At 35.9% G+C, this 23,137-nt stretch overlaps 1 protein-coding gene across 5 annotated transcripts in view; it reads left to right on the top strand.

Annotated features, from left to right (window-relative positions):
- PMP22 (peripheral myelin protein 22) overlaps nt 1–23,137 on the top strand; it is a 105,646-nt gene that overhangs the window by 24,341 nt on the left and 58,168 nt on the right. For 4 of the 5 annotated variants that reach the window (XM_044677165.1, XM_044677161.1, XM_044677162.1 and 1 more), the window contains one exon: nt 5,875–6,015. In XM_044677165.1, the coding sequence (XP_044533100.1) occupies nt 5,875–6,015 (141 nt within the window). Of the gene's footprint in view, nt 1–5,874; nt 6,016–6,435; nt 6,560–23,137 lie in introns of those variants that run through there. The other variant, XM_044677164.1, reaches the window with a different exon arrangement.

Raw genomic sequence — 23,137 nt, 5'->3', positions numbered from 1 at the left:
AGAAGATATAGAATAATTTTACGAAAAACTCAATAAGATCCTCTAATTAAATTAACATATATATGTATAAAATTATGTATATAAAATGTGTGTAGGCTTGAAAAAATTAATCAGAGTCAAAAAACTCTACACAGTGAGCTCAGACCTATATATCATGAATACATTTTTCAAAAAAACAATCAAAAGGCAGCTAGATATGGAAAGCACCAGGTAGCAAAGGTGAATTTGATTATATCTTTGACAAGAAATGGCTGGCAACCAATGTGTATGAACCAGCTGTCTGTCAATAGTCAGACCATCAACAAAGAGGGTGGATAGAAATAAAAAACAAGTTAGAAGACCACAAAGGGTGGATGCTATTTGCAGTTAAAAGAAATCCAGTTTGACCTATTTGAACAAATTATTTATTACAAAACAGGAAAATGAACAGTATTGATACAGCCAATTACTACTTCCTAAAGATATTTAATCAATTTAAGTAAATGGCACATAATAGAAAATATAAAAGCAACCTTAGAAAAATCTTGAAATCTTTGCTAATGGAGAGATCTATATCTATAGCTAAGGGCAACAAGAATTAGAATATAAATTAGTTTAGTGACTGTCCTCCAGTAAAGTGTCTTCATATAAATGAGTATACTCAAATGAGTATAACCATCCAAAGATGACTGATATATATTTGCATTTAACTTATTTTACTTTTTTCAACTAACAAGCATTAATTTCTTCTCACACTTCCCTCTCTGGCCCCCATCTTTGAAAAGTAATTTATTCAAATGGCATAGCAAGAACAATAATTACAAAGTATTTCCCAAAAAAACTTTACTCTTCTCCAAGAGTATGAGTCAGTATGGAAAACTGGGCACAGACTTGAAGCAGATGGTAGTAAGACACATTTGTAGAGAACAGATGTGACAAAAGCACCTCACAAGTCTGGGTTACTAATATTCTTTCTTTAGCAGGATAGTTCTCACAAAGTTTACTGAAGATCACAGCATTTCCACTGGTATCTGAGGCAGGATTTGAACTTAGTTCTACCTTATTTCAAGCCTTTCACTCACTATACGACCTAGCTGCCCCATACATGTATAAAATGGCCGTTAATAATGAACACTAGGTTAGTAGAGATCCTCTGATCTGCCTTATCTTTTCTTAAGGTGTTTTCTATGTTCGCTGCCCTGATTCTTTTTTAAAATGGGTTTTAAATATGTGTCACAGGATCTCATCTGATAAATATAGTATCACAGACTGCCAGAGCAGGAAGAGAGACCATAAGAATCAACTTGCTTAATATTCTTGTTTTATAAATAGGAACTGAGAACCAGAAAGTGAACTGAGAAATTTACTAAGGTCATACAGCTAATATAAAACTTGGATTAGAACCCAAGTATGCTGATTTACAGTAAATTGTATATACACAAACTATGACCCTGGGTTGGGATTTTCAATGAACTGGAAAAGACTTAATTACTTTCACTTCTTTTTTATTCATCTCTGGATATTTTCTTTCACTGCCTTAAAGCACCACTGCAGGGGATGTTGAGGGAGTGGGGAAGATACAATGCAATTGAAAGAAAAGAGTTTGTGGCATAAAGACCCTTTCCATAGTAAATTAAGAAGATATACTATTTATTCTAGTATTTTGCAAACCTTCCTCATTTAGTTGTCAGTTCATAAGTCAAGAACAAAAATACAGTTAAACTGAAGTCACATTCTATCTCATGATTTCTAATTACTTTTTAGTCTTAAAAGCTAAACAATTTTTTTTTCTTTTCAGTTTACAATTAACCCTATTTTTATTTTCTGATAGAGAAAACTATAACAAAATTTCTTTAGTTTATGACTTATAGTTACTTCCTCTGCAGCCTTTCCTATCATAAGTTTAGGACCAAATGACCTAAATGGAGTGGTTCTCTTCTCTCTTAAGAAGAAACTGGATTCACCTCTTTCCTGCCCCTTTAGCTTTTAATAAAGCAACCATGCTAATTATTTACCATTTAAACGTGTATCATTGATACATGTAAAACCCAGTGGGATTGTGCATCTGCTAAGGGGGGATGGGGGGGCTTGAGGGAGAGGGAAAGAACATGAAATATATAACTAGAGGAAAATATTCAAAATTAAAATTAAAAAATAAAATAAAATTACTTCTGGAGTGAAAAGAAGGAAGGAGTAAGGATGGAAGCAAACATATATATATATATATATGTATATATATATACATATATATACATATATACACACACATAGTATTTCCCAAATAATGTTCTAAGAATTGGTTAATAAATAATATTGCATATGGTGCTCACAACAAAAATAAAAAAATAAAACATAGTTCAAGAGAGTATGATACATATCCATATAACTATAATATTTAACTTTACATGATAAGTGGATACTAGAGATATAAACCAAGTGTTTTATGAGGAGGAATTTATTACCTGCTGGAGGAAATCAGAGAATGCCCCCTTCTGCAAGGTGGCATTTGAGTTAGGCTTTAAAGATGGGTAAAAAAATTAGCAGGTAGGGAGAGGGGAAAATATCAAGCTTAGAGAAAGAATAAAAGAGATTATATTCAATTGAGACTTGGTCTCTGACCTCAAAAAATTTACTTTTTGACTGGAAAAGATGAAATAAGTACTTGAAAAGTAAATAGTATAAAATATTTATATCAAATTAAACAACAAAAAAAGAGGCAAACATAAGGCACTTAATTATCATATGCCATGTAATATAATTATTAGGAAGATCTTCCATATAGTGAGCCAAAATATTTTTCTCTGCAAATTTACCTATTGTTTACTAACCCCTTATAAAATATATTTAAATTATAGAATACATTACATTATGAACATTGCAAAATAAGTTACAAAGGAAATCAGATATATTGAAATAGTTACCATATTTTTAAATATTTTAAAATTTTCACAGATTTCAGGTTAAGAACCTTTAAGTTTAAAAAAAGAAAAAGTATTATTTTCACAAGGTGAAATTTACTAATTTAGAAAAAAGATTTTTCTCAGGGTACTGTGGAAAGACCAGTAGAGAACTCGCTAGGTTAGAAAGAGCCTGAGGAGGTTTAGAGATAAGTTATATCAGAATGAGTACATAGGAAAGTATTACAACTGAAGGCAGGAAGAGATTTGGGTCTTACCTGCTTGTTACTAGCTAGGAAAAGCCTGAACAAACCACTTGCTAATTCCCCAAGAGCCATAAGTTGTAAGTCGGAAAGTTGAGATCTGTATAGACATAAAACTCAACTTTGAACCTTCAAATCACATACTTTCCTCAGAGACCACACTGTTTTGATTTTTTTTACCTGGACATATTCCCCAAAAGTTAGCATACTCCCACCTTCTACTCTTCCTGTCCTTCAGTTCTTAACCTCTGACTATCAGAACAAATTCCAGCTGTCCAAGTTTTTTCTTTTCTCTTCAAGCTTTCCATACCACTCCTTTCCACTGCCTCACTTAGTTGGCTACCTGACTCACCTCACCTCAGACTTCACCAAAAAAAATGAGATCATTTGCTGAAATCTTTTTCTCTCATCAAATTATTCTACCATCAACATCATACTTCCCTCCAGTCTCTAATGAGCTAGTCCTTCTACTCGTCAAGCCCAACCTCTCTACATGGACACTTAATCAATATCTAACAGATTGCCCCAACTCTCAGGATAAATGTTTTTCAACTCTTAGAAATCTCCCTATCTACTTCTTAGCTCCTTCTATGCTGGCTACAAATATTATTGTTTCCATCATCCTTAAAAAAACCATTATGAGAGGGGGCAGCTGGGTAGCTCAGTGGATTGAAAGTCAGGCCTAGAGACAGGAGGTCCTAGGTTCAAACCCGGCCTCAGCCACTTCCCAGCTGTGTGACCCTGGGCAAGTCACTTGACCCCCATTGCCCACCCTTACCACTCTTCCACCTAGGAGCCAATACACAGAAGTTAAGGGTTTAAAAAAATAAAAAAAAAACACACTATGAGAGCCAACTATGCCTTCCAGCTAGCATTCTATATCTCTCCTCACCTTCTTGATAAATTCTTCAAGAAAGTCATTTACAATTGGTGCCTCTGTTTCCTTTTTTTTCATTCTCTTCTAAACCCTCTGTAATCTGACTTCTGATCTCATCATTCAATGGAAACTCTTCTTTCCAAAGTTGCCAAATCTAATGGCCTCTTCTTAATTCTCATTCTTCTTGATATCGGCAGCATTTAGCACTATCAAGAAATCATCTTCTTATCTTCTATACGTGTTCTCTGGATTTTCATGATTCTACTCTGTTTTAGTTCACTCTTTCCTTGGCTCTCATTGGTGTGTTTTGCTGAATCTTACCCATGTCATTCATTTCTTTTTTAACACTAACAGTGATGGTAACCCAAGGTTCTATCCTATACCCTCTTCTTTTTTCTCTATATATTCTCTTAGTGGTCTCATCCCATTGGCTCAATTATCATATCTATGTAAATGATCCCTAGACCTATTTATCCATACTTCATCTCTCTCCTGAGCTCCAGTATATATATCCATATCACCAACAATCAGATCAAATTGAACTACAGGTATCTTAAGTTCAACATAACCAAAAAAGAACTTTCCATATTTTTCTTCAGCCCTTTATGAATTTGCCCTTTACTCAAGGGCACCAATTGACCTGTAAAATGAGTCACCAAATCATCTAGTCACCCAGGTTCACAAACTCAACGTTATATCGGTCTTTCTCAGCTCTTTGTCAAGCAACCCAAAATACCCAATAATTTGCCAGATCTTCTAATTTATTTCTCCTCAACAGGTCTCTTAAATATCTCCTCTCCACTCACATAGTCACCACCCTCTTTGCAATAACCTTCTAAATGTTTAGCCTGCTTGTTTTTCCCTACTCTAATCTAGCTGCCAAAAGTTATATTTCTAAGGTGTAAGTTTCACTAAATGAACTCAGTCACTCTCTATTACTCCCACGATCACATGTAAAAACTTTTGTTTGGTCTACAAAGCTCTTTATAATCTGGCCCCTTCCAATCATCTTATAATCTCTTCTCCTACATGCCAACTGTGATCTGGGCATACTGGCCTACTTGCTATATTCCTTACACACAACACCTTATATCTCTGACTTTGTACTAGCTATTCTCTTTTTCTGAAATGCTCTCTCTCCCAAACTCTAACTCTTAGAATCCCTAGCTTCTTTTAAAATTCATTTCAATATTAAAGAACTGCTCCAAGAATCCTTTACCAATTTCCTCTCCTCTAAGGTTACTTTCCATCTCCTCTGTATTTATCCTACATGTATGAATTTATGTATTTTGTCTCCTCCATTATGCTATAGGCTCCTTGATGGCAAGGAGTGTTGGTTTTTTTCATTGTATCCCCAGCACTTAGTTATGTGTTTACTATATGTCTAGAATATAGTAAGCATTTATGGTTGTTGTTTAATTGACTGAATAATCAGTAAAACTAAGAAGAATAAAAAGAACACAGTGGGGAAGAGTGTACTAAAAAGTAAAATCATGTTTTATGTAGTCTGTTTATTAAGACAAGGGAGTATATATTTTTAAAATATTTCCTTTAAAAATGGCTTAGCTAGTTTTCTGGGGATTTTTCTTTATAACCTTATTAGGTCCTGCTATTGGTTTCCCTGTTGGCAACAAGATTTCTTGCCACAGATTTTTCTTAGACAACATATTTCTTGAGCTGCTTGTGCCAGCAATTAGTGACTACTCTAATAGTTTCTATTTCTTAGTCATTGTTCAGTTTCTCACAGTTAGCACAATGCACAGTAACCCTCCAAATCCCTTTTATCCTCTTTCAAGCAGAAATAAACTATTACTTGTTTTCCTAATTATGTTTCTATCTTTTCTCTTTTCCCCTCCAGAATGGCTGCAATCTGTCCAAGCCACCATGATCCTTTCCATTATATTCAGTGTCCTTTCCTTGTTCCTGTTCTTCTGCCAACTTTTTACTCTCACCAAGGGTGGACGGTTTTATATCACTGGAATCTTCCAGATCCTCTCTGGTAAGTTATATTCAAATCTAGATGGGTGGGTTTGTGGGGAAAAGGTCAAGGGGTCAGAAGATAAGACATGCAGACACCCAATTACTGAACCAGTGACATTTCGATTACATTGGGATATCATTGGTATCTTTGGAATGTGAAGGTAAAGGATAACTCTTGACTTCTTCAGAAAGTGAAGACAAAATCTGGAGAGGATATTGTGAGAAAGGCAGTCTTAGAAAAGTGGCTCTTTTAATCTTGGCCATTAAGCTACTTTTCTAGTAACTACCCTATTCTAAGTCATTAGCTGCTTTATTCCTTAGAACTGATGGGACTATAAGTTTATTTGTTCTCTCAGCTAGCCATTGTTTCACAGAATATATTCTTATGTAGAATCTAATCTTTGGAGCCAGGCATGAGACATAATTGTACTGATTCTAGGCATCTTTGAACAATACTGTAAAGGGAACTGGGATCACTTCTGAATAGAATAAAGAATCCCCACCCCAACACACACATCCCAAAATGGTCTCTGGAATGGAACAAGGAATAGTAGGGATCCAGACAAGGGTAACCAGGATGGTAAGTCAATTGGGCACCATGCCATATGAAGATCAAATGAAAGAAACTGGTATATTTATCCTACATAAAGGAAAACTAAGAAGGAACATGATAAATACCTTTTAAAAACTTGAAGATCTTTCATATGGAAGAAGTATTTGATAAACAGATTCATATTCAGCAGTTAGTTAACAAGCATTTATTAAATACTTAAGTATTAGGTAAAGAAATCAAAAGAATCAATAAGCACATGAGAAAGTGTTCTAAATCTCTAATAATTAAAGAAATGCAAATCAAAACAACTCTGAGGTATCACCTCACACCTAGCAGATTGGCTAAAATGAAAGAAGGGGAGAGTAATGAATGCTGGAGGGGATGTGGCAAAATTGGGACATTAATGCATTGCTGATGGAGTTGTGAACTGATCCAACCATTCTGGATGGCAATTTGGAACTATGCTCAAAGGGCTATAAAAAAATGCCTGCCCTTTGATCCAGCCATACCATTGTTGGGTTTGTACTCCAAAGAGATCATAGATAAACAGACTTGTATGAAAATATTTATAGCTGCGCTTTTTGTGGTGGCAAAAAACTGGAAAAGGAGGGTATGTCCTTCAATTGGGGAATGGCTGAACAAACTGTGGCATATGCTGGTGATGGAATACTATTGTGCTAAAAGGAATAATAAACTGGAGGAGTTCCAGGTGAACTGGAAAGACCTCCAGGAATTGATGCAGAGTGAAAGGAGCAGAGCCAGAAGAACATTGTACACAGAGACTAATATACTATGGTAAAATCGAATGTAATGGACTTCTGTACCAGCAGCAATGCAATGACACAGGACAGCTCTGAGGGATTTATGGTAAAGAACACTACCCACATTCAGAGGAAGGACCGCAGGAGAGGAAACATATAAGAAAAACAACTGCTTGAACGCATGGGTTGGGGTGGACATGATTGGCGATGTAGACTCGAAACTACCACACCAATGCAACTAACAACAATTTGGAAATAGGTTTTGATCGACAACACATGATAAGATCAGTGGAAATGTGCATTGGCTATGGGGGGGGGGAGGCGCGGGGGGTGAAGGGGAAAGTAGTAGCATGAATCATGTAACCATGTTAAAAACGAATATTAATAAATGTTAAAAAATAAATAAATAAAAATTACTTTAAAAAAATACTTAAGTATTAAATATTGTGCTAAATTTGAAAAATACCCAGAAAAAAAGCAGAAGAGAGTCCCTGCTCTTAGGAGGCTTATAGAAAATATATATATTTTATAATATAAGCAAGATATATGCAAGGTTAATAATAATTAAAACAATGATAATTAGCTAGCATTTATATAATTCTTAATGTTTATAAAGAACTTTACAAATAAAATCTCATTTTGTCCTCACAACAACCCTATAAGGTAGGTACTATTTTTATCCCAATTTCATACATGGAGGAACCGAGGCAGGCAGTGTAAATGATTTGTCCAAGTTCACAATCTAATAAATGTCTGAATCAGGATTTGAACCTGGATTCAATTCAATAAATGTTTATAAAACACCTACTATATTCCAGGCACAGTGCTAGGTACTGGGGATACAAAAAAAAAAAAAGGCAAAAAACACTCTGCTATCAAGATTACAATCTAACAGAGGAGACTGAACATGCAAACAAGTATGAAACAAGCCATATACAGAATACATAGAAAATAATTAAGTGAGGAAAAGTACTGGAGTTAAGGATGTGTTATGGAAGTCTTCCTATAGAAGGAAAAATTTTAGTTGGAACTTAGAGGAAGCCAGGTAGGTCAGTAGTCAGAATGGAGGAAGAAGAAAATTCCAGGTTTGTAGGAGAGCCAGAGAAAATTGAGAGATGGATTGTCTTGTTCATGGAGCAGCCAGTTGGCCAGTGTCACTGGATAAAAAATAAATTATTTATGTATTATGTATTAGGGAGTAAGGTGAAAAAAACTAGAAAGGTAGGAGGAGAGTAGGTTTTAAAGGCTTTGAATGCCAAACAGAGTATTTTGTATTTTCTCTGAGAAGCAATTAGAAAACACTGTAGTTTATTGAATGTGGGGAGGGCTGACATGATCAGCTCTGAATTGTGACTGAATGGAGGATAGACTGAAGTAGGAACATACCTGAAGCAGACAGGCCCACCAGCAGGTTGTTGTAATAATATAGATGTGAAGTAATAAAGCCCTGCATTAGATTGGTGGCAGAGTCAGAGGAGAGAAGGGGGTCACATTCAAGAGATATTATAAAAGTGAAATCTGAAGGTCTTGGCAATAATTTAGATGGGAGGTGAGGGTAGGGAGGTGAGAGAGTAGGAATCCAGGATGACTACTTGGTTGGGAATCTGAGAGACTAGAAGGAGGATGTTGCCCTCTATTGTAATAGGGGAGGGTGGGGTTAGAAGAAAAGATAATGAATTCTTTTTTGGACATATTGATTTTAAGATGCTTACTAGACATCCAATTTAAAATGTTTAAAAGGCAATTGGTGGGGCAGCTGGGTAGCTCAGTGGAGTGAGAGTCAGGCCTAGAGACAGGGGGTCCTAGGTTCAAACCCGGCCTCAGCCACTTCCCAGCTGTGTGACCCTGGGCAAGTCACTTGACCCCCATTGCCCACCCTTACCAATCTTCCACCTATGAGACAATACACCGAAGTACAAGGGTTTAAAAAAAAAAAAAGGCAATTGGAGATATGAGTTTGGAGGTCATTAGGACAGAATCCGTGAGAGCTGATGAGATCACCAAGTAAAGTAGTATAGAGGGAGAAGAGAAAAGAACACAGAACATAAACCTCAGGGACACTTATGGTCAAAAGACTTAATATGTAGTAGAATACAGCAAAGGAGACAGAGAATGAGTGGTCAGATAGGTCAGAGGAAAACCAGGAGAAAGTGGTATCCCAAAAATATAAAGAGAAGAAAGTATCAAAGAGGAATGATCAACAGTGTCAAAGGCTTCAGGGAGGTTAAAGACAATGAGGACTGAGAAAAGGTCATTGGATTTGGCATCTAAGAAATCATTAATAAATTTCTGTGGTGGAGGGCTTCCCCTGCTAGGCTTAGGAAATAGATCCTGTTGTGCCTGCCCTCAAGATGTTTCTGTTACCAAACTCCAGTCGGCCACCTGCTCTTGCAAGGACATTAAGTAGAAAGCTTTTCTACTTCACAATCAAGTAAGAATTTTCTTTTTAGAAAGATCCTCAAACAGAGGAGGGTGATAGATGGGGAATTCTTGTCCCAGAATTCTTCGGACCAGATGGTTGCCAGTTTCTTCTAGCTCCATAATTTGGGGATTCAGTTGTATCAACTGAATCTTAGGGAAGAAATCTAAGTCAGTCTGATGCACACAATGCTGCTTTATATTAAAAACTGCCCATTTTCACCCAAAGAATTGGCAAACAGGAGACAAAGAGAAAACAATGTATAATAGATTGCCAAAGGTCTCAGATAGTAGCTGAAGGATCAGACCAAGATATGGGGATGATTTTTTGGGAGCTATAAAAGAACAGAGAAATGCCTAATGGATAGAGAAAGCTATTATATTTTCAAATTTATAAAATTATTCCATTGCTTAAGTTCAGTAAGTCACTAAAACAGAAATAGGTACAGAAAACCTATGCTGGCTATCTAATTCCCTAAATGTCAATATCAGTTTTCACAAAATCCTTTTTTTTCAAGAGTTGAACATACCATACAATCTGATTAATGGTCATCTAGTCTTTTCTTGAAAACCTATGATATAAAGGAGCCTTATCTTCCTAGACATAAACCGTTACATTTTTTAACAGACCTAATTGTTTGTAAGTTCCCCAGGAAATCTATACCTGTCTCTTTAGAGGTTTATCTATCACTCTTAGATACTGAGGACAAAAACTAGATCCTATCCCTATTTCCTTGTTGTCTATACAAATGAACAAGGAAAATGATGAAAGTGACCAGATAAAAAGAGATAGTTATGAAGTTATACAAATCATTTCCTTTATTGTCATTAAATGTCAAAACTACTTCATTGATTTGCCTCTATTAAAATTTGACAATTCAGACTCTTGAAAAATAGCATTCAAAGTATGTAATAGTTCATAAAAATAATAAGCAAACCAGAGACAGAATCCAATCTAAGGCTATCTTCTTTAACTCACAGTAATACTTATGTTGGATTATCGCAAAGGGAGGCCATTATTCAAAATTCAGTGGTACAGTAAAGGTCTCTGTTATTAAAACTATAGCTTGAGGCAACTAGATAACACAATAGATAGAGTTCCTAGAATGGAGTCGGAAAGTCCTAGGTTCAAGTCTAGCCTCAGACACTTCCTAAATGGGTGACCCTGGACTTACCCCCATTTGCCTAGCCTTTGCTACTTTTCTTAGAATTGATACTGAGACAGAAGGTAAGGGTTATTAAGTAAACAACAATGAACTATAGTATATGAGCCCCCACTAATGTGTTTTCTTACTATTTAACCAGTTGATAAAATTATTTAGGGAAAAATAGCATTTACTAAAACTACATAATGAGAATGGTATGTATAAAATGTATTTGCCAAGAACATAAATCTTAAATAAATTCCTACTGTATATAACCTAACATGTTAGGCTCTAGAGGAGTTACAAATAAGAAAATCCTTTAGCTCAAATAGCTTACATTCTAGTAGATTTTAGATAGGAATTTTTTAGTAGTGCCTATACAAATACATATATGTTGAAGTAGATACACAAAGACCCACACATGTGCACAGATGGTATTCATTAAAAAATGCTTCAATTCTACAAAGATGCTTTTTAATCCCACCACACCTTCCAGTTTCAGTATCAGAATGTCTTTTTGAAATTTCAAGTGAAAATAGTCATTATCCTTATGTCAAAAGGGTGATAAGTCTCCTTAAATTTAGCTAAATTGCTCCTTGGTAAAACTTACGTTTCAACTTTAGGCCTGTACCAGAAGCCTTTTTGACTATCAGAATTTCTAAACCTTGATTGCTACTAAGATAAATGATCATCTATAAATTATTCAATAATGTTAATCAATTAAGCCTCTAGTTTTTATTGATTCTGGCTTTGGGGACTATTTGATATGAACTAATTAGAATAATAAAACAATCTCAAGTCAAAAAAGAAAAGTTTCTGTGAAATGATATGGTCGGAAACTAGAATGTAAAGGTTAAGAAAAAAGAGAGAAGAGAGAAAATGGAAATGTTGTCAATGGTATTTTCTAGGATTTTAGGTACAAAGGGCAGAAAAGAAATAGGATAACCAATAACAGGAGTGGAAAAATAAGGATTTTTTTTCAGGATAGAGAATTTTTTCCTGTAAAATATGAGACAAGGTTCTCAGATGAGAGAATGAGGGGAATTAGAGACATTAGAAGTTTGAGGATAGATGAAAAAATTTGGAAGAACTGCTGTGGAGAGTAGTATAATGTGTTAAAAGCAAGGAATAGTAGGAATGCTGAGCAGCAATGATAGCCCATTTGAGGTTACATAACATAAATTTGTAGCAGGCCCTATCAGGATGATTACATGTTTTTCCCCACCTTCATTCAGCATCCTATCTATAGACACAAAGGCATCAAATGGTGAGAGTGATCCAAGACTCAAGCTTGGCTGAGCATAACTGGCAACATAATAAGGGGACTAGGGATTTGAGGAAGGAAAATAGTGTAGAGTTGAAGTTGTTCATCAAGGAATCAAGATGGGGGAAAAGAGGAGAGAGTGACTAGGAGAGGGAAGATAGCTTTAGAGAGAGCCAAGGGATCAAAGGATTAGAGGTCACAGTGAGGATGAAGAATAGGGATATGATAAAGGAAGGCAGAGAGGGAGGCAAAAAAACAATAGATAATGGTCAGATAAGGAGGTTTCAGAATTCTTGAATGGTGTATATTTGTGGGTACATTTGTGGGGAATGATCAAGGGTATAATCACGTTTGCGTGTGACTAAGGTGAGGAAGAGGAGTAGCTAATGGGGATGAGTAGTTTAAAGAACTGAGTGGTATTTGAGGGGAAATCATTATGTATGTTGAAGTCCCCTGGTATGAGGGCAGAAGTTGAGGAGAAAAGAAATATTATATGCCAGGTATTGCAACTCATTGAGGAAGGAGGGGAATGAGCAGTTCTGTAGACAATTGCCAGGATTTTTAGAGGCAGATACGAGTAGCATGAACCTCAAAGAAATAGAGGTTACTGAGTGAAGGAGGCAGTAAGAGAACATGGAAGTAGCAATGGGGAGCAAGGAGTATTCTGACTCCCTCATCTCAACCAGTGAACTTAGGAAAAAGAGTGAAGGTGCAGCCACTACTGGAAAAGGTAGCCAGGGAGGTTATGTCATCAGGGGAAATCCAAGTTTCAGTAAGAGGAATGAGAGAGGACTAGATTGAATGAAGAGAAGTTTGTTGCCTATGGAGTAGGCATTCCAGAGGACACAGTGGAAGAGTTCGGACTAGTTGGGATGAAATTTTGGGCTGGGAAGAAGGTATTGAATCAGTTTTGGATAATGATCTACAGATGTTCTTTACCCCAGGTTCAACGTTTTAGCCATCATGCCACCAAATATCAAATTGGATATTATCAAGAGAAAGGAAGACACTAGCAGTAAGAATGTTTGGAAATTATTCCTTGTAGAAAATAAGATTTTAGATGGCACTTGAAGGAAGCCAGGGAAGAAAACAGGAAGAAGTGACAGCATGTGAAGGACAACCTGAAAAATTGTCCAGAGCTGAGAGATGAAATTTCTTGTGCCAAGAACAGGAAGATGGCCAGTGTCACTGGATTGCAGAATACATGGGAATGAATAATGTATAAGAAGTCTGGAAAGATATGAGTAATACAGATTTTGAAGAACTTTAAACAGAATTTTATATTTGACTTGAAGGTGATAGGGAGCCACTCGAGTCTATTGAATAAAGGGGAGACGTGGTGAAGCATCAGTTTGAATGAAGATGAATTAGAGTGGGAGGATACTTGAGACAGAGTGACAGAACAAAAGGTTTGCAGTAGTGTAGTTCAGGTATGATTAAATCTGTCAGTGGTGGTAGTATCAGAGGAAAGATGGGGGCATATACAAAATATATTATGATCAACAGATCTTGACAATGGATTGTATGTGGGAAGTTGAGAATGAGTAGCCAAGGATGATACTTAGGCTTTGATCCTGGGTCACTGGGAGGATGGCAGTGCCCTTGATAACAATAGGGAAGTTAGGAAAAGAGATGGGTTTGGGAAAAAATGGAATTTATTTTTAACTGATTCAAATCAGTTAAAGCAGTTGGATATGCAAGTCTGGAGGTTAGCAGAGAGGTTACAGGTGGATAAGTAGATTTGAAAATCAGTCAGTTAATTAACAAACACTTATTAAGTATCTATTATGTGCCAGGAACTGTGCTAAGCACAAAGGATACAAGATCCTGAAGCTCAGTGGGGGAGACAAATGTAAAAAAAAAAAAAAAAGACATATATAGGATAAATTGGAAATAATCTACAGAAGAAAAGCACTGTAATTAAAAAAGATCAGGAAAGACTTCCTGTGGAAGATGAGATTTTAGCTGGGACTTGAATGAAGCCAGGGTAGCCAAGAGGTAGAGATGAGAAGAAAGAACATTCCAGGCTTTGGGGACAGCCAATGGAAAGGCCCAGTTTGGAAATGTAGTGCCTCTTTTGAGGAAGGAGACCAATAGAGGTGATAATTGAATCTATGGGAGGTAATGAGATAACCAAGGAAAATCATATGGAGGGAGAAGAGAAGAGGATCTAGGAGAGACCTGAGAGATATAGTTGATGGATATGACCTAAACAAAGAACCTGCAAAAAAAATCAGTTATACAAGAAGCAGCAGTCATATAAGTAGGAAGAAAAAAGAATAAAATAGTATCTAAAAAAACTTAGAGAGAAGAGAATATAATATAAAGAAAAAGAAGATAATCAACAACATCCAAGTCTGAAGAGAGATAAAAAAGAAGAGAGATGAAAGGAAAAGCTAATAACTTAGAATATATATTTTGATATAGTAAGATTAGGATAATAGACTTAGAGTCCAGGAAAGGATCTTAGCAAGTATCAAATTCAATCTCACCCTTTTACAGGTGAAGAAATTTAGACTCTGAAAACAAGTGACTTGCCCAAATTTACTATCAATTGGGATTTAAATCCAGACCCTATGAATCCAAACCCCATGTCCATTCTTCTTAGCGCCAAAAGGCTAGGAACTAGGAACAATGAGTGGAAGTTATGAAAAGGAAAATTTTGGCTTGATGAAAGGAAAAACTTTCTAATCATTCAACTGTTCAAGATTATAATGGCCTCACTCAAGAAATAGTTGATTCCTCATCATTTGATGTCTTCAAGCATACATTGTATCACTTCATATCAGGGATCATAGAAAAGAACTTATTCAGGTAAGGATCAAACAAAATGATCTCTGAAATCTTTTGAAACTTTGAATTTCTATAAAATAGTATTTTTTTAAATGTCCATCATAAAGAACTTATCATATAAAAAACATCATGTTACAAGGGCAGCTTGGTGGTTTAGTAGATTGATAGACAGGCCTGTAGAGGGAGGTTGTAGGTTTAAATCTGACCCGACACTTCTTAGCTGTGTGACTCTGGGCTTAATCTCATTTGCCTAGACCTTACCATTCTTCTACCTTGGAACCAGGTTCCAAGACAGAAGGCTAGGGTTTAAATAAATACATAAGTCCATAAACAAAAAAATAATATATTATTCCTGCCCTCAAGGAGTTTATAATTTAGTAAAGGAAGAGATAAAGCATGTAAACAAATAAAATAGGGCAAGATAAATGCATAAGAGATATAATTTGAGATACATGGCAAGATATGGATATTATATGTTTTGTTTTATAGATTTCATAGTTTGATACTTACTAATTCAACATCAATTCAAATATATTATAAATGCCTACTGTGTATAATAATCATAAGCATCATATAAATGAATTGAATAGACTACCTGAAAATAATTTTAATAATTTAATAAGTTTAAATAATTAAACAACTTCTCCCTGGTTCCCTTTAGAAATATTTATTGAGGGGAATCTTGAATCATGTGACCATGCAAAAAATTTTCTAAATAAAACATTTTTTAAGTTTAAAAAAAAGAATATTTATGGATTTTTTGTATTACCTGGAAGAATCCTCTAGGCCGGTGATGGCAAACCTATGACACATGTGTCAACACTGACACATGTAGCCTTTTTTGATGACATGCAGCCATATGCTAAAGATGAAACATTTGCTGTAGTGTAGTGTATATACTCTGTGCACTATAGATTACAATACTACCTATGTTAATTTACCTATTTTGGTTTATTAAATACAGTTATATATTACAATTATACATTTTTGTTATTTATAAATATCACAAAATTTTGGGTTTTTTTCTCAAAGTGACACACCACTCGAGTTATGCTCAGTTTTTTGGCAAATCTTGACAAACCAAGCTCAAAAGGTTTGCCCATCACTGCTCTAGACCATCTAGTTAACCTCTTCATTTTATAAATAATAGAAGCTGAGGCCCAGAGAGGTGAGGACTTGCCTGGTGTTCTGAAGCTAGTGTCATAGGATAATAGATTTAAACTTGGAACAGACTTTAAAGTCCATTTAGTCCAAACTTCATTTTGTAGATAAGAAGATCAAGACTCAGAGAGAGGCTAAGTGCCTTTTCCCAAGCCATATAAGTACTTAGTAATAGGGTGAAGGTTTGGATTTGGTGATCTAACATATTCAGCATTTTTTCTACTACACATAGTTTTCTGTTTCCAAAGCCTGTGTTCTTTCCAATATATCACTTAATTTTAATTATCAAGATGTATTTTTGTATTAAAAATTGCAGATTTCTTTGGGTTTTTCCAGGCCACACAAAATTTAAACCAAGCATTCAAGTAATTAAATAGTAAACCATTAAACCGATAAATAGTGAAAAAACAAGCAAGTTTACATTTTTGTTTGATTTTCCTGAAATATAAACAAAAAAGGAAAACAATGGCTAATATTAAAATTAGAATTATCCTCTAATAGTCAGGCACATAAATGACAGAATTAGCAGAATTTATTCATTCAGTTCACTCAATGCAGAAACAGAAAGAAAAAATTAAATAGTCCTTGACTTATATTGTAGTAGAGTGAAACATGTCCAGATAAGAAATTCAAAATTTGCGTAATCCATTATCCAGGGCCTCTCAAGGCCCTTTGATCAACTAGACCAGTGATGGGCAAACTTTTTAAAGAGAGGGCCAAAGGAAAGGAAATGCTCATCTGTCGGTCTGTTTCTAAGGCAACTCTTTCGAAGTTTCATTGTATTGTATCCTACTCATTGTATTTGTCAGATTAGGAATAATGTCTCACAGCTGGATAGAACATTTCAGGGGCCCGCATCTGGCTCACAGGCTGTAGTTTGCCCATCACTGAACTAGACAGATCAAGGAAGTCATCCTCTTTATGCCTTCTCTTGAAGTTTACACTAGGAAATCTCCCAACATAGCTTAGAGATCACTTGTCTTTAGCCTTCCCCAAATGTTTGTTAACAAAGGATACTCATCTCCTGTGCAAGCACTTACACTAAAGAAAATGCTTGAATTTGAAAGAAAATGCTGTTTGGAAGTATGATGCCTCATAATTATATGTTAGTTAGTATTCAGCACAGACAACTCTTTTTTACCTTTAAAAATTCCATTATACATAAATTATTTTTATCAGTCATATTTAGGCTATTTGATGACTAAGTATAAGTATCAGCTTCAGCTTTCTCCTCTGTAAAATGGATCAGGGAAAGGGACTCATTATTAAGAACTAGAGAGAACATTAAGCTCCGAAGGATTGATGTAGCCAACCAAACTCTAAAGGGCTTGATATATCTTAGAATGTCAATTTATTCATTTAAAATGAAGGGTTGCATCTTTTCATTAACCTTGTATTCACTATGCCAGTGGCCCTAAAATTAAATTCACATTCAAAACATTATTTTGCAAGCTTGGATTTAGCACAATCAAGTCAGTCAATAAACATTTTTTAAAACATCTACTGTATACCTGACCCCATGCGAAGCACTGGGGATCTAAAGAAAGATAGACAGTCCCTGTTCGTGAAGAGCTCATAATCTAATGAGGTAGGCAACATGTAAATAACTATGTACAACCAAGCTCTATTGGGGTGGGGGGAGGCATTAGAACTAAAAGGAATTGGAAAGGCTTTCTGTAGAAGACAATATATTAGATGGGATTTAAAGGAATCCAGGAAGCAGAGATGAGGAGAGAGGTCATGCTATGCATGAGGGTACAGCGAATGAAAATGCCCAGTCAAGAGATGAAGTGCCTTGTTTGAGGAACAGCAGGATTATCATTATTATATATTATATTATCATTATATATTATATATTATCATTAGATACTAGTATGAAGCTGGGGACAGGGGTGACAAGGATGGGGGTGATATAAGAAGACTAGAAAAATGAGAAGGGGTCAGGTCATGAGTGCCAAACAGAGGATATTATATTTGATTCTAGAGGTGATAGAGAGCAAGAGCCCACCAGAATTTATTGAATGGGGAATGACATGATCAGACTTGTGACTTAAGAAGTTCACTTGGACAGCTGCATAAACAATGAACTGGAGTGGGAAAAATTTGTGGCAAGCAGACCAACCATCAGATTATCACAATAGCATAGGCATGTAATGATAAGGGCCTGTACCAGGGTGTTGGCAGAAGGAAAGAAGAGAATGATAACAAAAGTAAAATCAACAGGCCTTAGAAATAGATCAATAGATTGTATATGAGGAATGACCGAGAATGAAGATTTAAGGATACCTAAGTCACAAATCTGGGTGACTGAAAAGATGGAAAGTTAGGAAGAGTGAGGGAGAAAGCAAATGAGTTCAGTTTTGAACATGATGAATTTAAGAAATATACAAAACATCCAGTTCAAAATGCCCAATGTGCAGTTAGCAGAGAAGTTAGGACAGGACAAGTAAAAATGAGAATCAGCATAGAGATGTTAATTGAATCCATGGAAGCTAATGAAACCATCAAGTGAAACAGTATAAAAGGAGAAGAGAAGAGAACATAGGAGAGGACCCTGTGAGATTTCCATTGTTAGCAGACACAATCCAAAGGGGAACTAAAAAGGAGTAGTCAGATACATTAGGAGAGAGCAGTGTCAAGAAAACCTAGACAGAAAGCATTAAATTATCAAGAAGAAATCAGTGACCAACAGTGTTAAAGGCTTCAGAGTCCAAGAAAGATAAGGAATGAGAAAAGGCCATTAAGTTTGGTAATGAAAAAATCATTAATAACTTTAGAGGGAATAATTTCAGTCGAATGATGAAGTCAAAGGAAAGTGAGAAGAAAGGAAATAGAGGCTCCTGTATATATTTCTCAAAGAGTTTAGCCACAAAAGGCAGAAAAGATTTTGGATGACAGTGGAAATGGATGAATCAGGTGAAGTTTGTGGGTGGGGTTAGGATGTGGCAAAAATGGGCATATTTGTGAACAGTAGGGAAGCAGAAAGGAAAAGATTGGAAACTAGGAATTTTAGAAGGGACCACTTGTTCATGCAGCAGTGTTAGAGGCAAGGAAAAGAGCCACCTTTTCATGTGAGGAATAGTGACAGAAGGCATCTGGGTGGCATGAGATGAGGGGGATGGAAAAAGGTTTGCTTTTAGCAAATGTCCTCAATTTTTCAATAAAATGTGAAACAAGGTTTTTAACCTTGGGTTGGTTGGAGCCAGCAGGTTGGGGAGCCATAGGAGTTTTGAGAAGGGATGAAAAGGTTTGCAAAACGGTTATGGTAAATGGTATGGTGAGTTAATTGGAGAGGTATAAAAAGATCACCTTGCAGCATCAGAACATTTCTAGTGTACTCAGTCATCACAGTTTCTTGATTTATTTGAATGGTTGTGAAATATAATTCATACCTGTGGTAAGATATAATAAACTCTATAACCACTTGTACACAATTTCTAAGTGACTTGAATAGTTGAGCTCACCAAGTATAGATAATCCCTTTCTTCCTTAGACAAGTGTTAGAGACTTACTGACAATCTCTCTTTTTTAGACTCCATGACATTGTTGTTCAGTCTCTCAGTTGTAACTGACTCTATGTGATCCCATAGACTTTTGTCCAAGGGGTTTTCTTTGCAAAGATCCTGCCATTTACTTCTCCAGTGTGTCCCCATTTTACAAATGAGGAACTGAAGCAAGTAGAGGTTAAATGGCTTGCCCAGGGTCACACAATTAGCAAGTGTCTGAGACTAGATTTTAAATCAGATCTTCCTGACTCCAGGCCTTCTGCTCTATCCACTGAACCACCTAGCTGCCCCAGACTCCATAAGGACCAGTGTCTTATGTATGTATGCTATTCCTTCACCACCCTTCTTCTTTGAAACATAATTTCATATGTTACCATTCCCAAACTGATGATATATCTTAATATTTTTATTGAATCATTTGTTGTATTCATCATTCTTGGACCTATCAGCAGCACCTTAGCCTCCTTATTAAATTCCACCTAAATCATTTAGGAAATATTACTTCAGGAAAAGTTTCCTATAGGCAATCTTAGGCATAGTATATAGATTCTTATAAATTTTAGGTCTCTGTTTACAAACCCTATGGCACCAGATTCTGAGAACTATAGTTTTCTAAACACTTAGTTATTAGATGCACTAGCCTCTTGAAGTTGACTGGATTAGATGTGTAAATCCCAAGTTATTAATTTCAAAGAGAACCTCTAAGAAGGATGTCCCCTTATTCATTAATATTAGTGTCATGTCAATATTATTGGTCCTTTTTAATCCTGAGTAAAATCAAAACATGATCAGTACTCATGTACTCCAACTTTTCCTATTCATTTGGCTATTTGTTTTTGAAATGTCTTAGATACACATTTAATTTCTTCAATGGCCTCTCACTGGATCTGGTTCCAATGAAGTTGGAATTGGAGAACATTTTAAGAAACCTCTTAACTGGTGTGTTACTCTAGAGATAGTGAAGCTAGGGATGGCACAAGAGCAGAGATGATAGAAGCTATCTATTGCTTAAATATTAATAATAATAATGGGCATTTATTAGCACTTTAAGGTTTAAAAAGTATTATAGATTGTTTTATCTTATTTGAGCCTAACAACAACCCTGTGAGAAAAATACCAAAGATATTATTACCATCCTTGTTTTACAGAGGAAGAACAAAGAGGTTCAATAACTTGTCCATTGTCACACAGCTATTAAATGTCAGAGGCAAGAGTTGAACTCAGGTCTTCACACCTCCAAGGCTAGAAATCTGTCAACTACATAAAGTTACTGCCAAGTTCAGAATACTGAAAACAAAAATGAATCAAATGCCAGAAACAGAACTTGAGAAACTATATGAGGCTATAAGTGTTGTAGTTCCCACAACTTCATGCTGGTGGCCCTTCTGATGTTTTGGTGAAATTTTCATCAAATGATTAATGTGAATTTATCTGCTCTCCCTTTGTGGGCCTCAGTTTCCTTCTCTGTAAAATAAATAATCTGAATTGGAAGAGTCCTCCAATCCCTTCTGTCTTCACTATATGCTATAAGGAAGTAAGGATCTGGAGTCCTGTCCTTGGAGCATGTGATGAAGGATAGTAGTAACAGAATGCTTCCTGTAGGCATCTAGGTAGCACAAGATAAAGTATTGAGCCTGGAGTCAGGAAAATAAGACACTTATTCATTATGCAACCTGAGCAAGTTATTTAACCTCTGTCTGCCACAGCTTCCTCAATTGTAAGATGGGCATAATAATAGCAAGGATGTCAAGAGTATCAAATGAAATAATATCACAGTGCATGGCAGATAGTAAGAGCTTAAGTTGAGGGCTTGTTTCTTTCTTCCTTAGTAATCCTTGGCCTCCCCCTGAGAATATACATTGAATAGAAGATTCCTGGTTATAAGGCTCTAGATCCCAAATCAAAAGATAATGTGTTCTTGGTTCTCTTAAGTTTCTGCCCTCCAAAAGAAAGAGTAAGACAAGAGGCTAAAATAGTGGATCAGATCACACTCTCACTCCCCAACAACCATGTTGAATATTCTCCAATAAAACTGTAAGCTCCTTGAGGGAAGAGACTATTTTTTTTTTAATTTTCTACTCTTAGTGCCTAGCACAGTGCTCGGGACAAAGCAGGTATTTAATAAATGCTTGTTTATTGAGTGATCAAACAATATATTGAGGTCATTATTCTTGTATTTGTTCAATAGGTTCCCAACAGAGTTTGAACAAATAGTCCAGAGATTTACAAATATTGTTTACATAGTGTGAACTACAGTGACTTTATTTTCTCCAATCAATGGTTCTAGCTCAAGTTCAAGCTTTTACAACTGTAGAATTACAGTACCTGACAGATGAAAAGCTTTATTTGGCAGCAGAAAAGCAAATATTAAGATCATCAAGAATTGGGCCTTGTCACATACTCCTAGACAAAAGTGTGTTGATTAGGTATTTGCAATCTTTGTGCCTTTGTTATGGATTCAAGAGATATACTTATTCCAAAGGGACTGATATTTCAAGCCCCAAAGAATAAATTCCTAAGATACTCAAGTTTGCTTCAATATGATAGGCAGCCTAATCTACCTAAAGTAGAAAACATCTAAAACTTGCACCAGACAGAATAATGATTTAAAAATCCAGTGGGAAGCTACAATGTCTTCTTCCAAATCAGAACTCCATAAAAAGTTAGCCAGCAACCCATGGACAATAGGAAAGGAATTACCTAGCCAAGCCATTTTCATAGCAAACAATCCATAGTCTCTCTGCTTGAGAAAGCCCCTCTCTCCAGGGGCAGAGTAATAGTGAGGACTGAGGAATTGGACTGAAGAGTAGATCCAGTAAGTGAAAGTACAATACTAGCTCTCAGAGCAAGATGACTCGGGTGCCCAAGGTCTCCAAAGTCATAGTATGATACCATTAAGAAGTACCCTGAAGATCCTGTGCTCTTAACTTGGATCTAAAAGGTACCTAACCATGAGGAGTTAGAGGCCATGAAGACTCAGAGTGAAAGCAAGCAGGATGGACCACTCCACCCAAAAGCACAGCTTGTGCATGGCACAAAACTCTAATCTAAGAAATGTTGCAAATTTAGAGAGCACCTAAAATTTAAAAAGTAATTATAAAAACTATAAGCAGATACAGAAGAAAGAAAAGAAATAAAATAGAAAATAAAAATGTATAAAATATCTGAAGCAAAACAAAAAGAGAATATAAGAGAAATTTTTAGCTTTTATTCAAGTAACAAATTCCCTGAAAACTAGATTAGGCAAAAAGAAAAAAAAAACAGTGACTATGAGACATCAAAAAAATATTCAAACAAAATCTAAGTATTGAAAAGATAGAAGAAAATGTAGGGTAACTGCCTTTTTTTTAAGAAACCTGATCTAGGGGGCAGCTGGGTAGCTCAGTGGATTGAGAGTCAGGCCTAGAGACGGGAAGTCCTAGGTTCAAATCTGGCCTCAGCCACTTCCCAGCTGTGTGACCCTGGGCAAGTCACTTGACCCCCATTGCCCACCCTTACCACTCTTCCACCTAGGAGCTAATACACAGAAGTTAAGGGTTT

This window comes from Gracilinanus agilis, chromosome 4, assembly GCF_016433145.1.
Source record: "Gracilinanus agilis isolate LMUSP501 chromosome 4, AgileGrace, whole genome shotgun sequence".
In the NCBI taxonomy this organism is placed as follows: domain Eukaryota; kingdom Metazoa; phylum Chordata; class Mammalia; order Didelphimorphia; family Didelphidae; genus Gracilinanus; species Gracilinanus agilis.
This window is presented reverse-complemented; position numbering and strand designations above follow the sequence as displayed.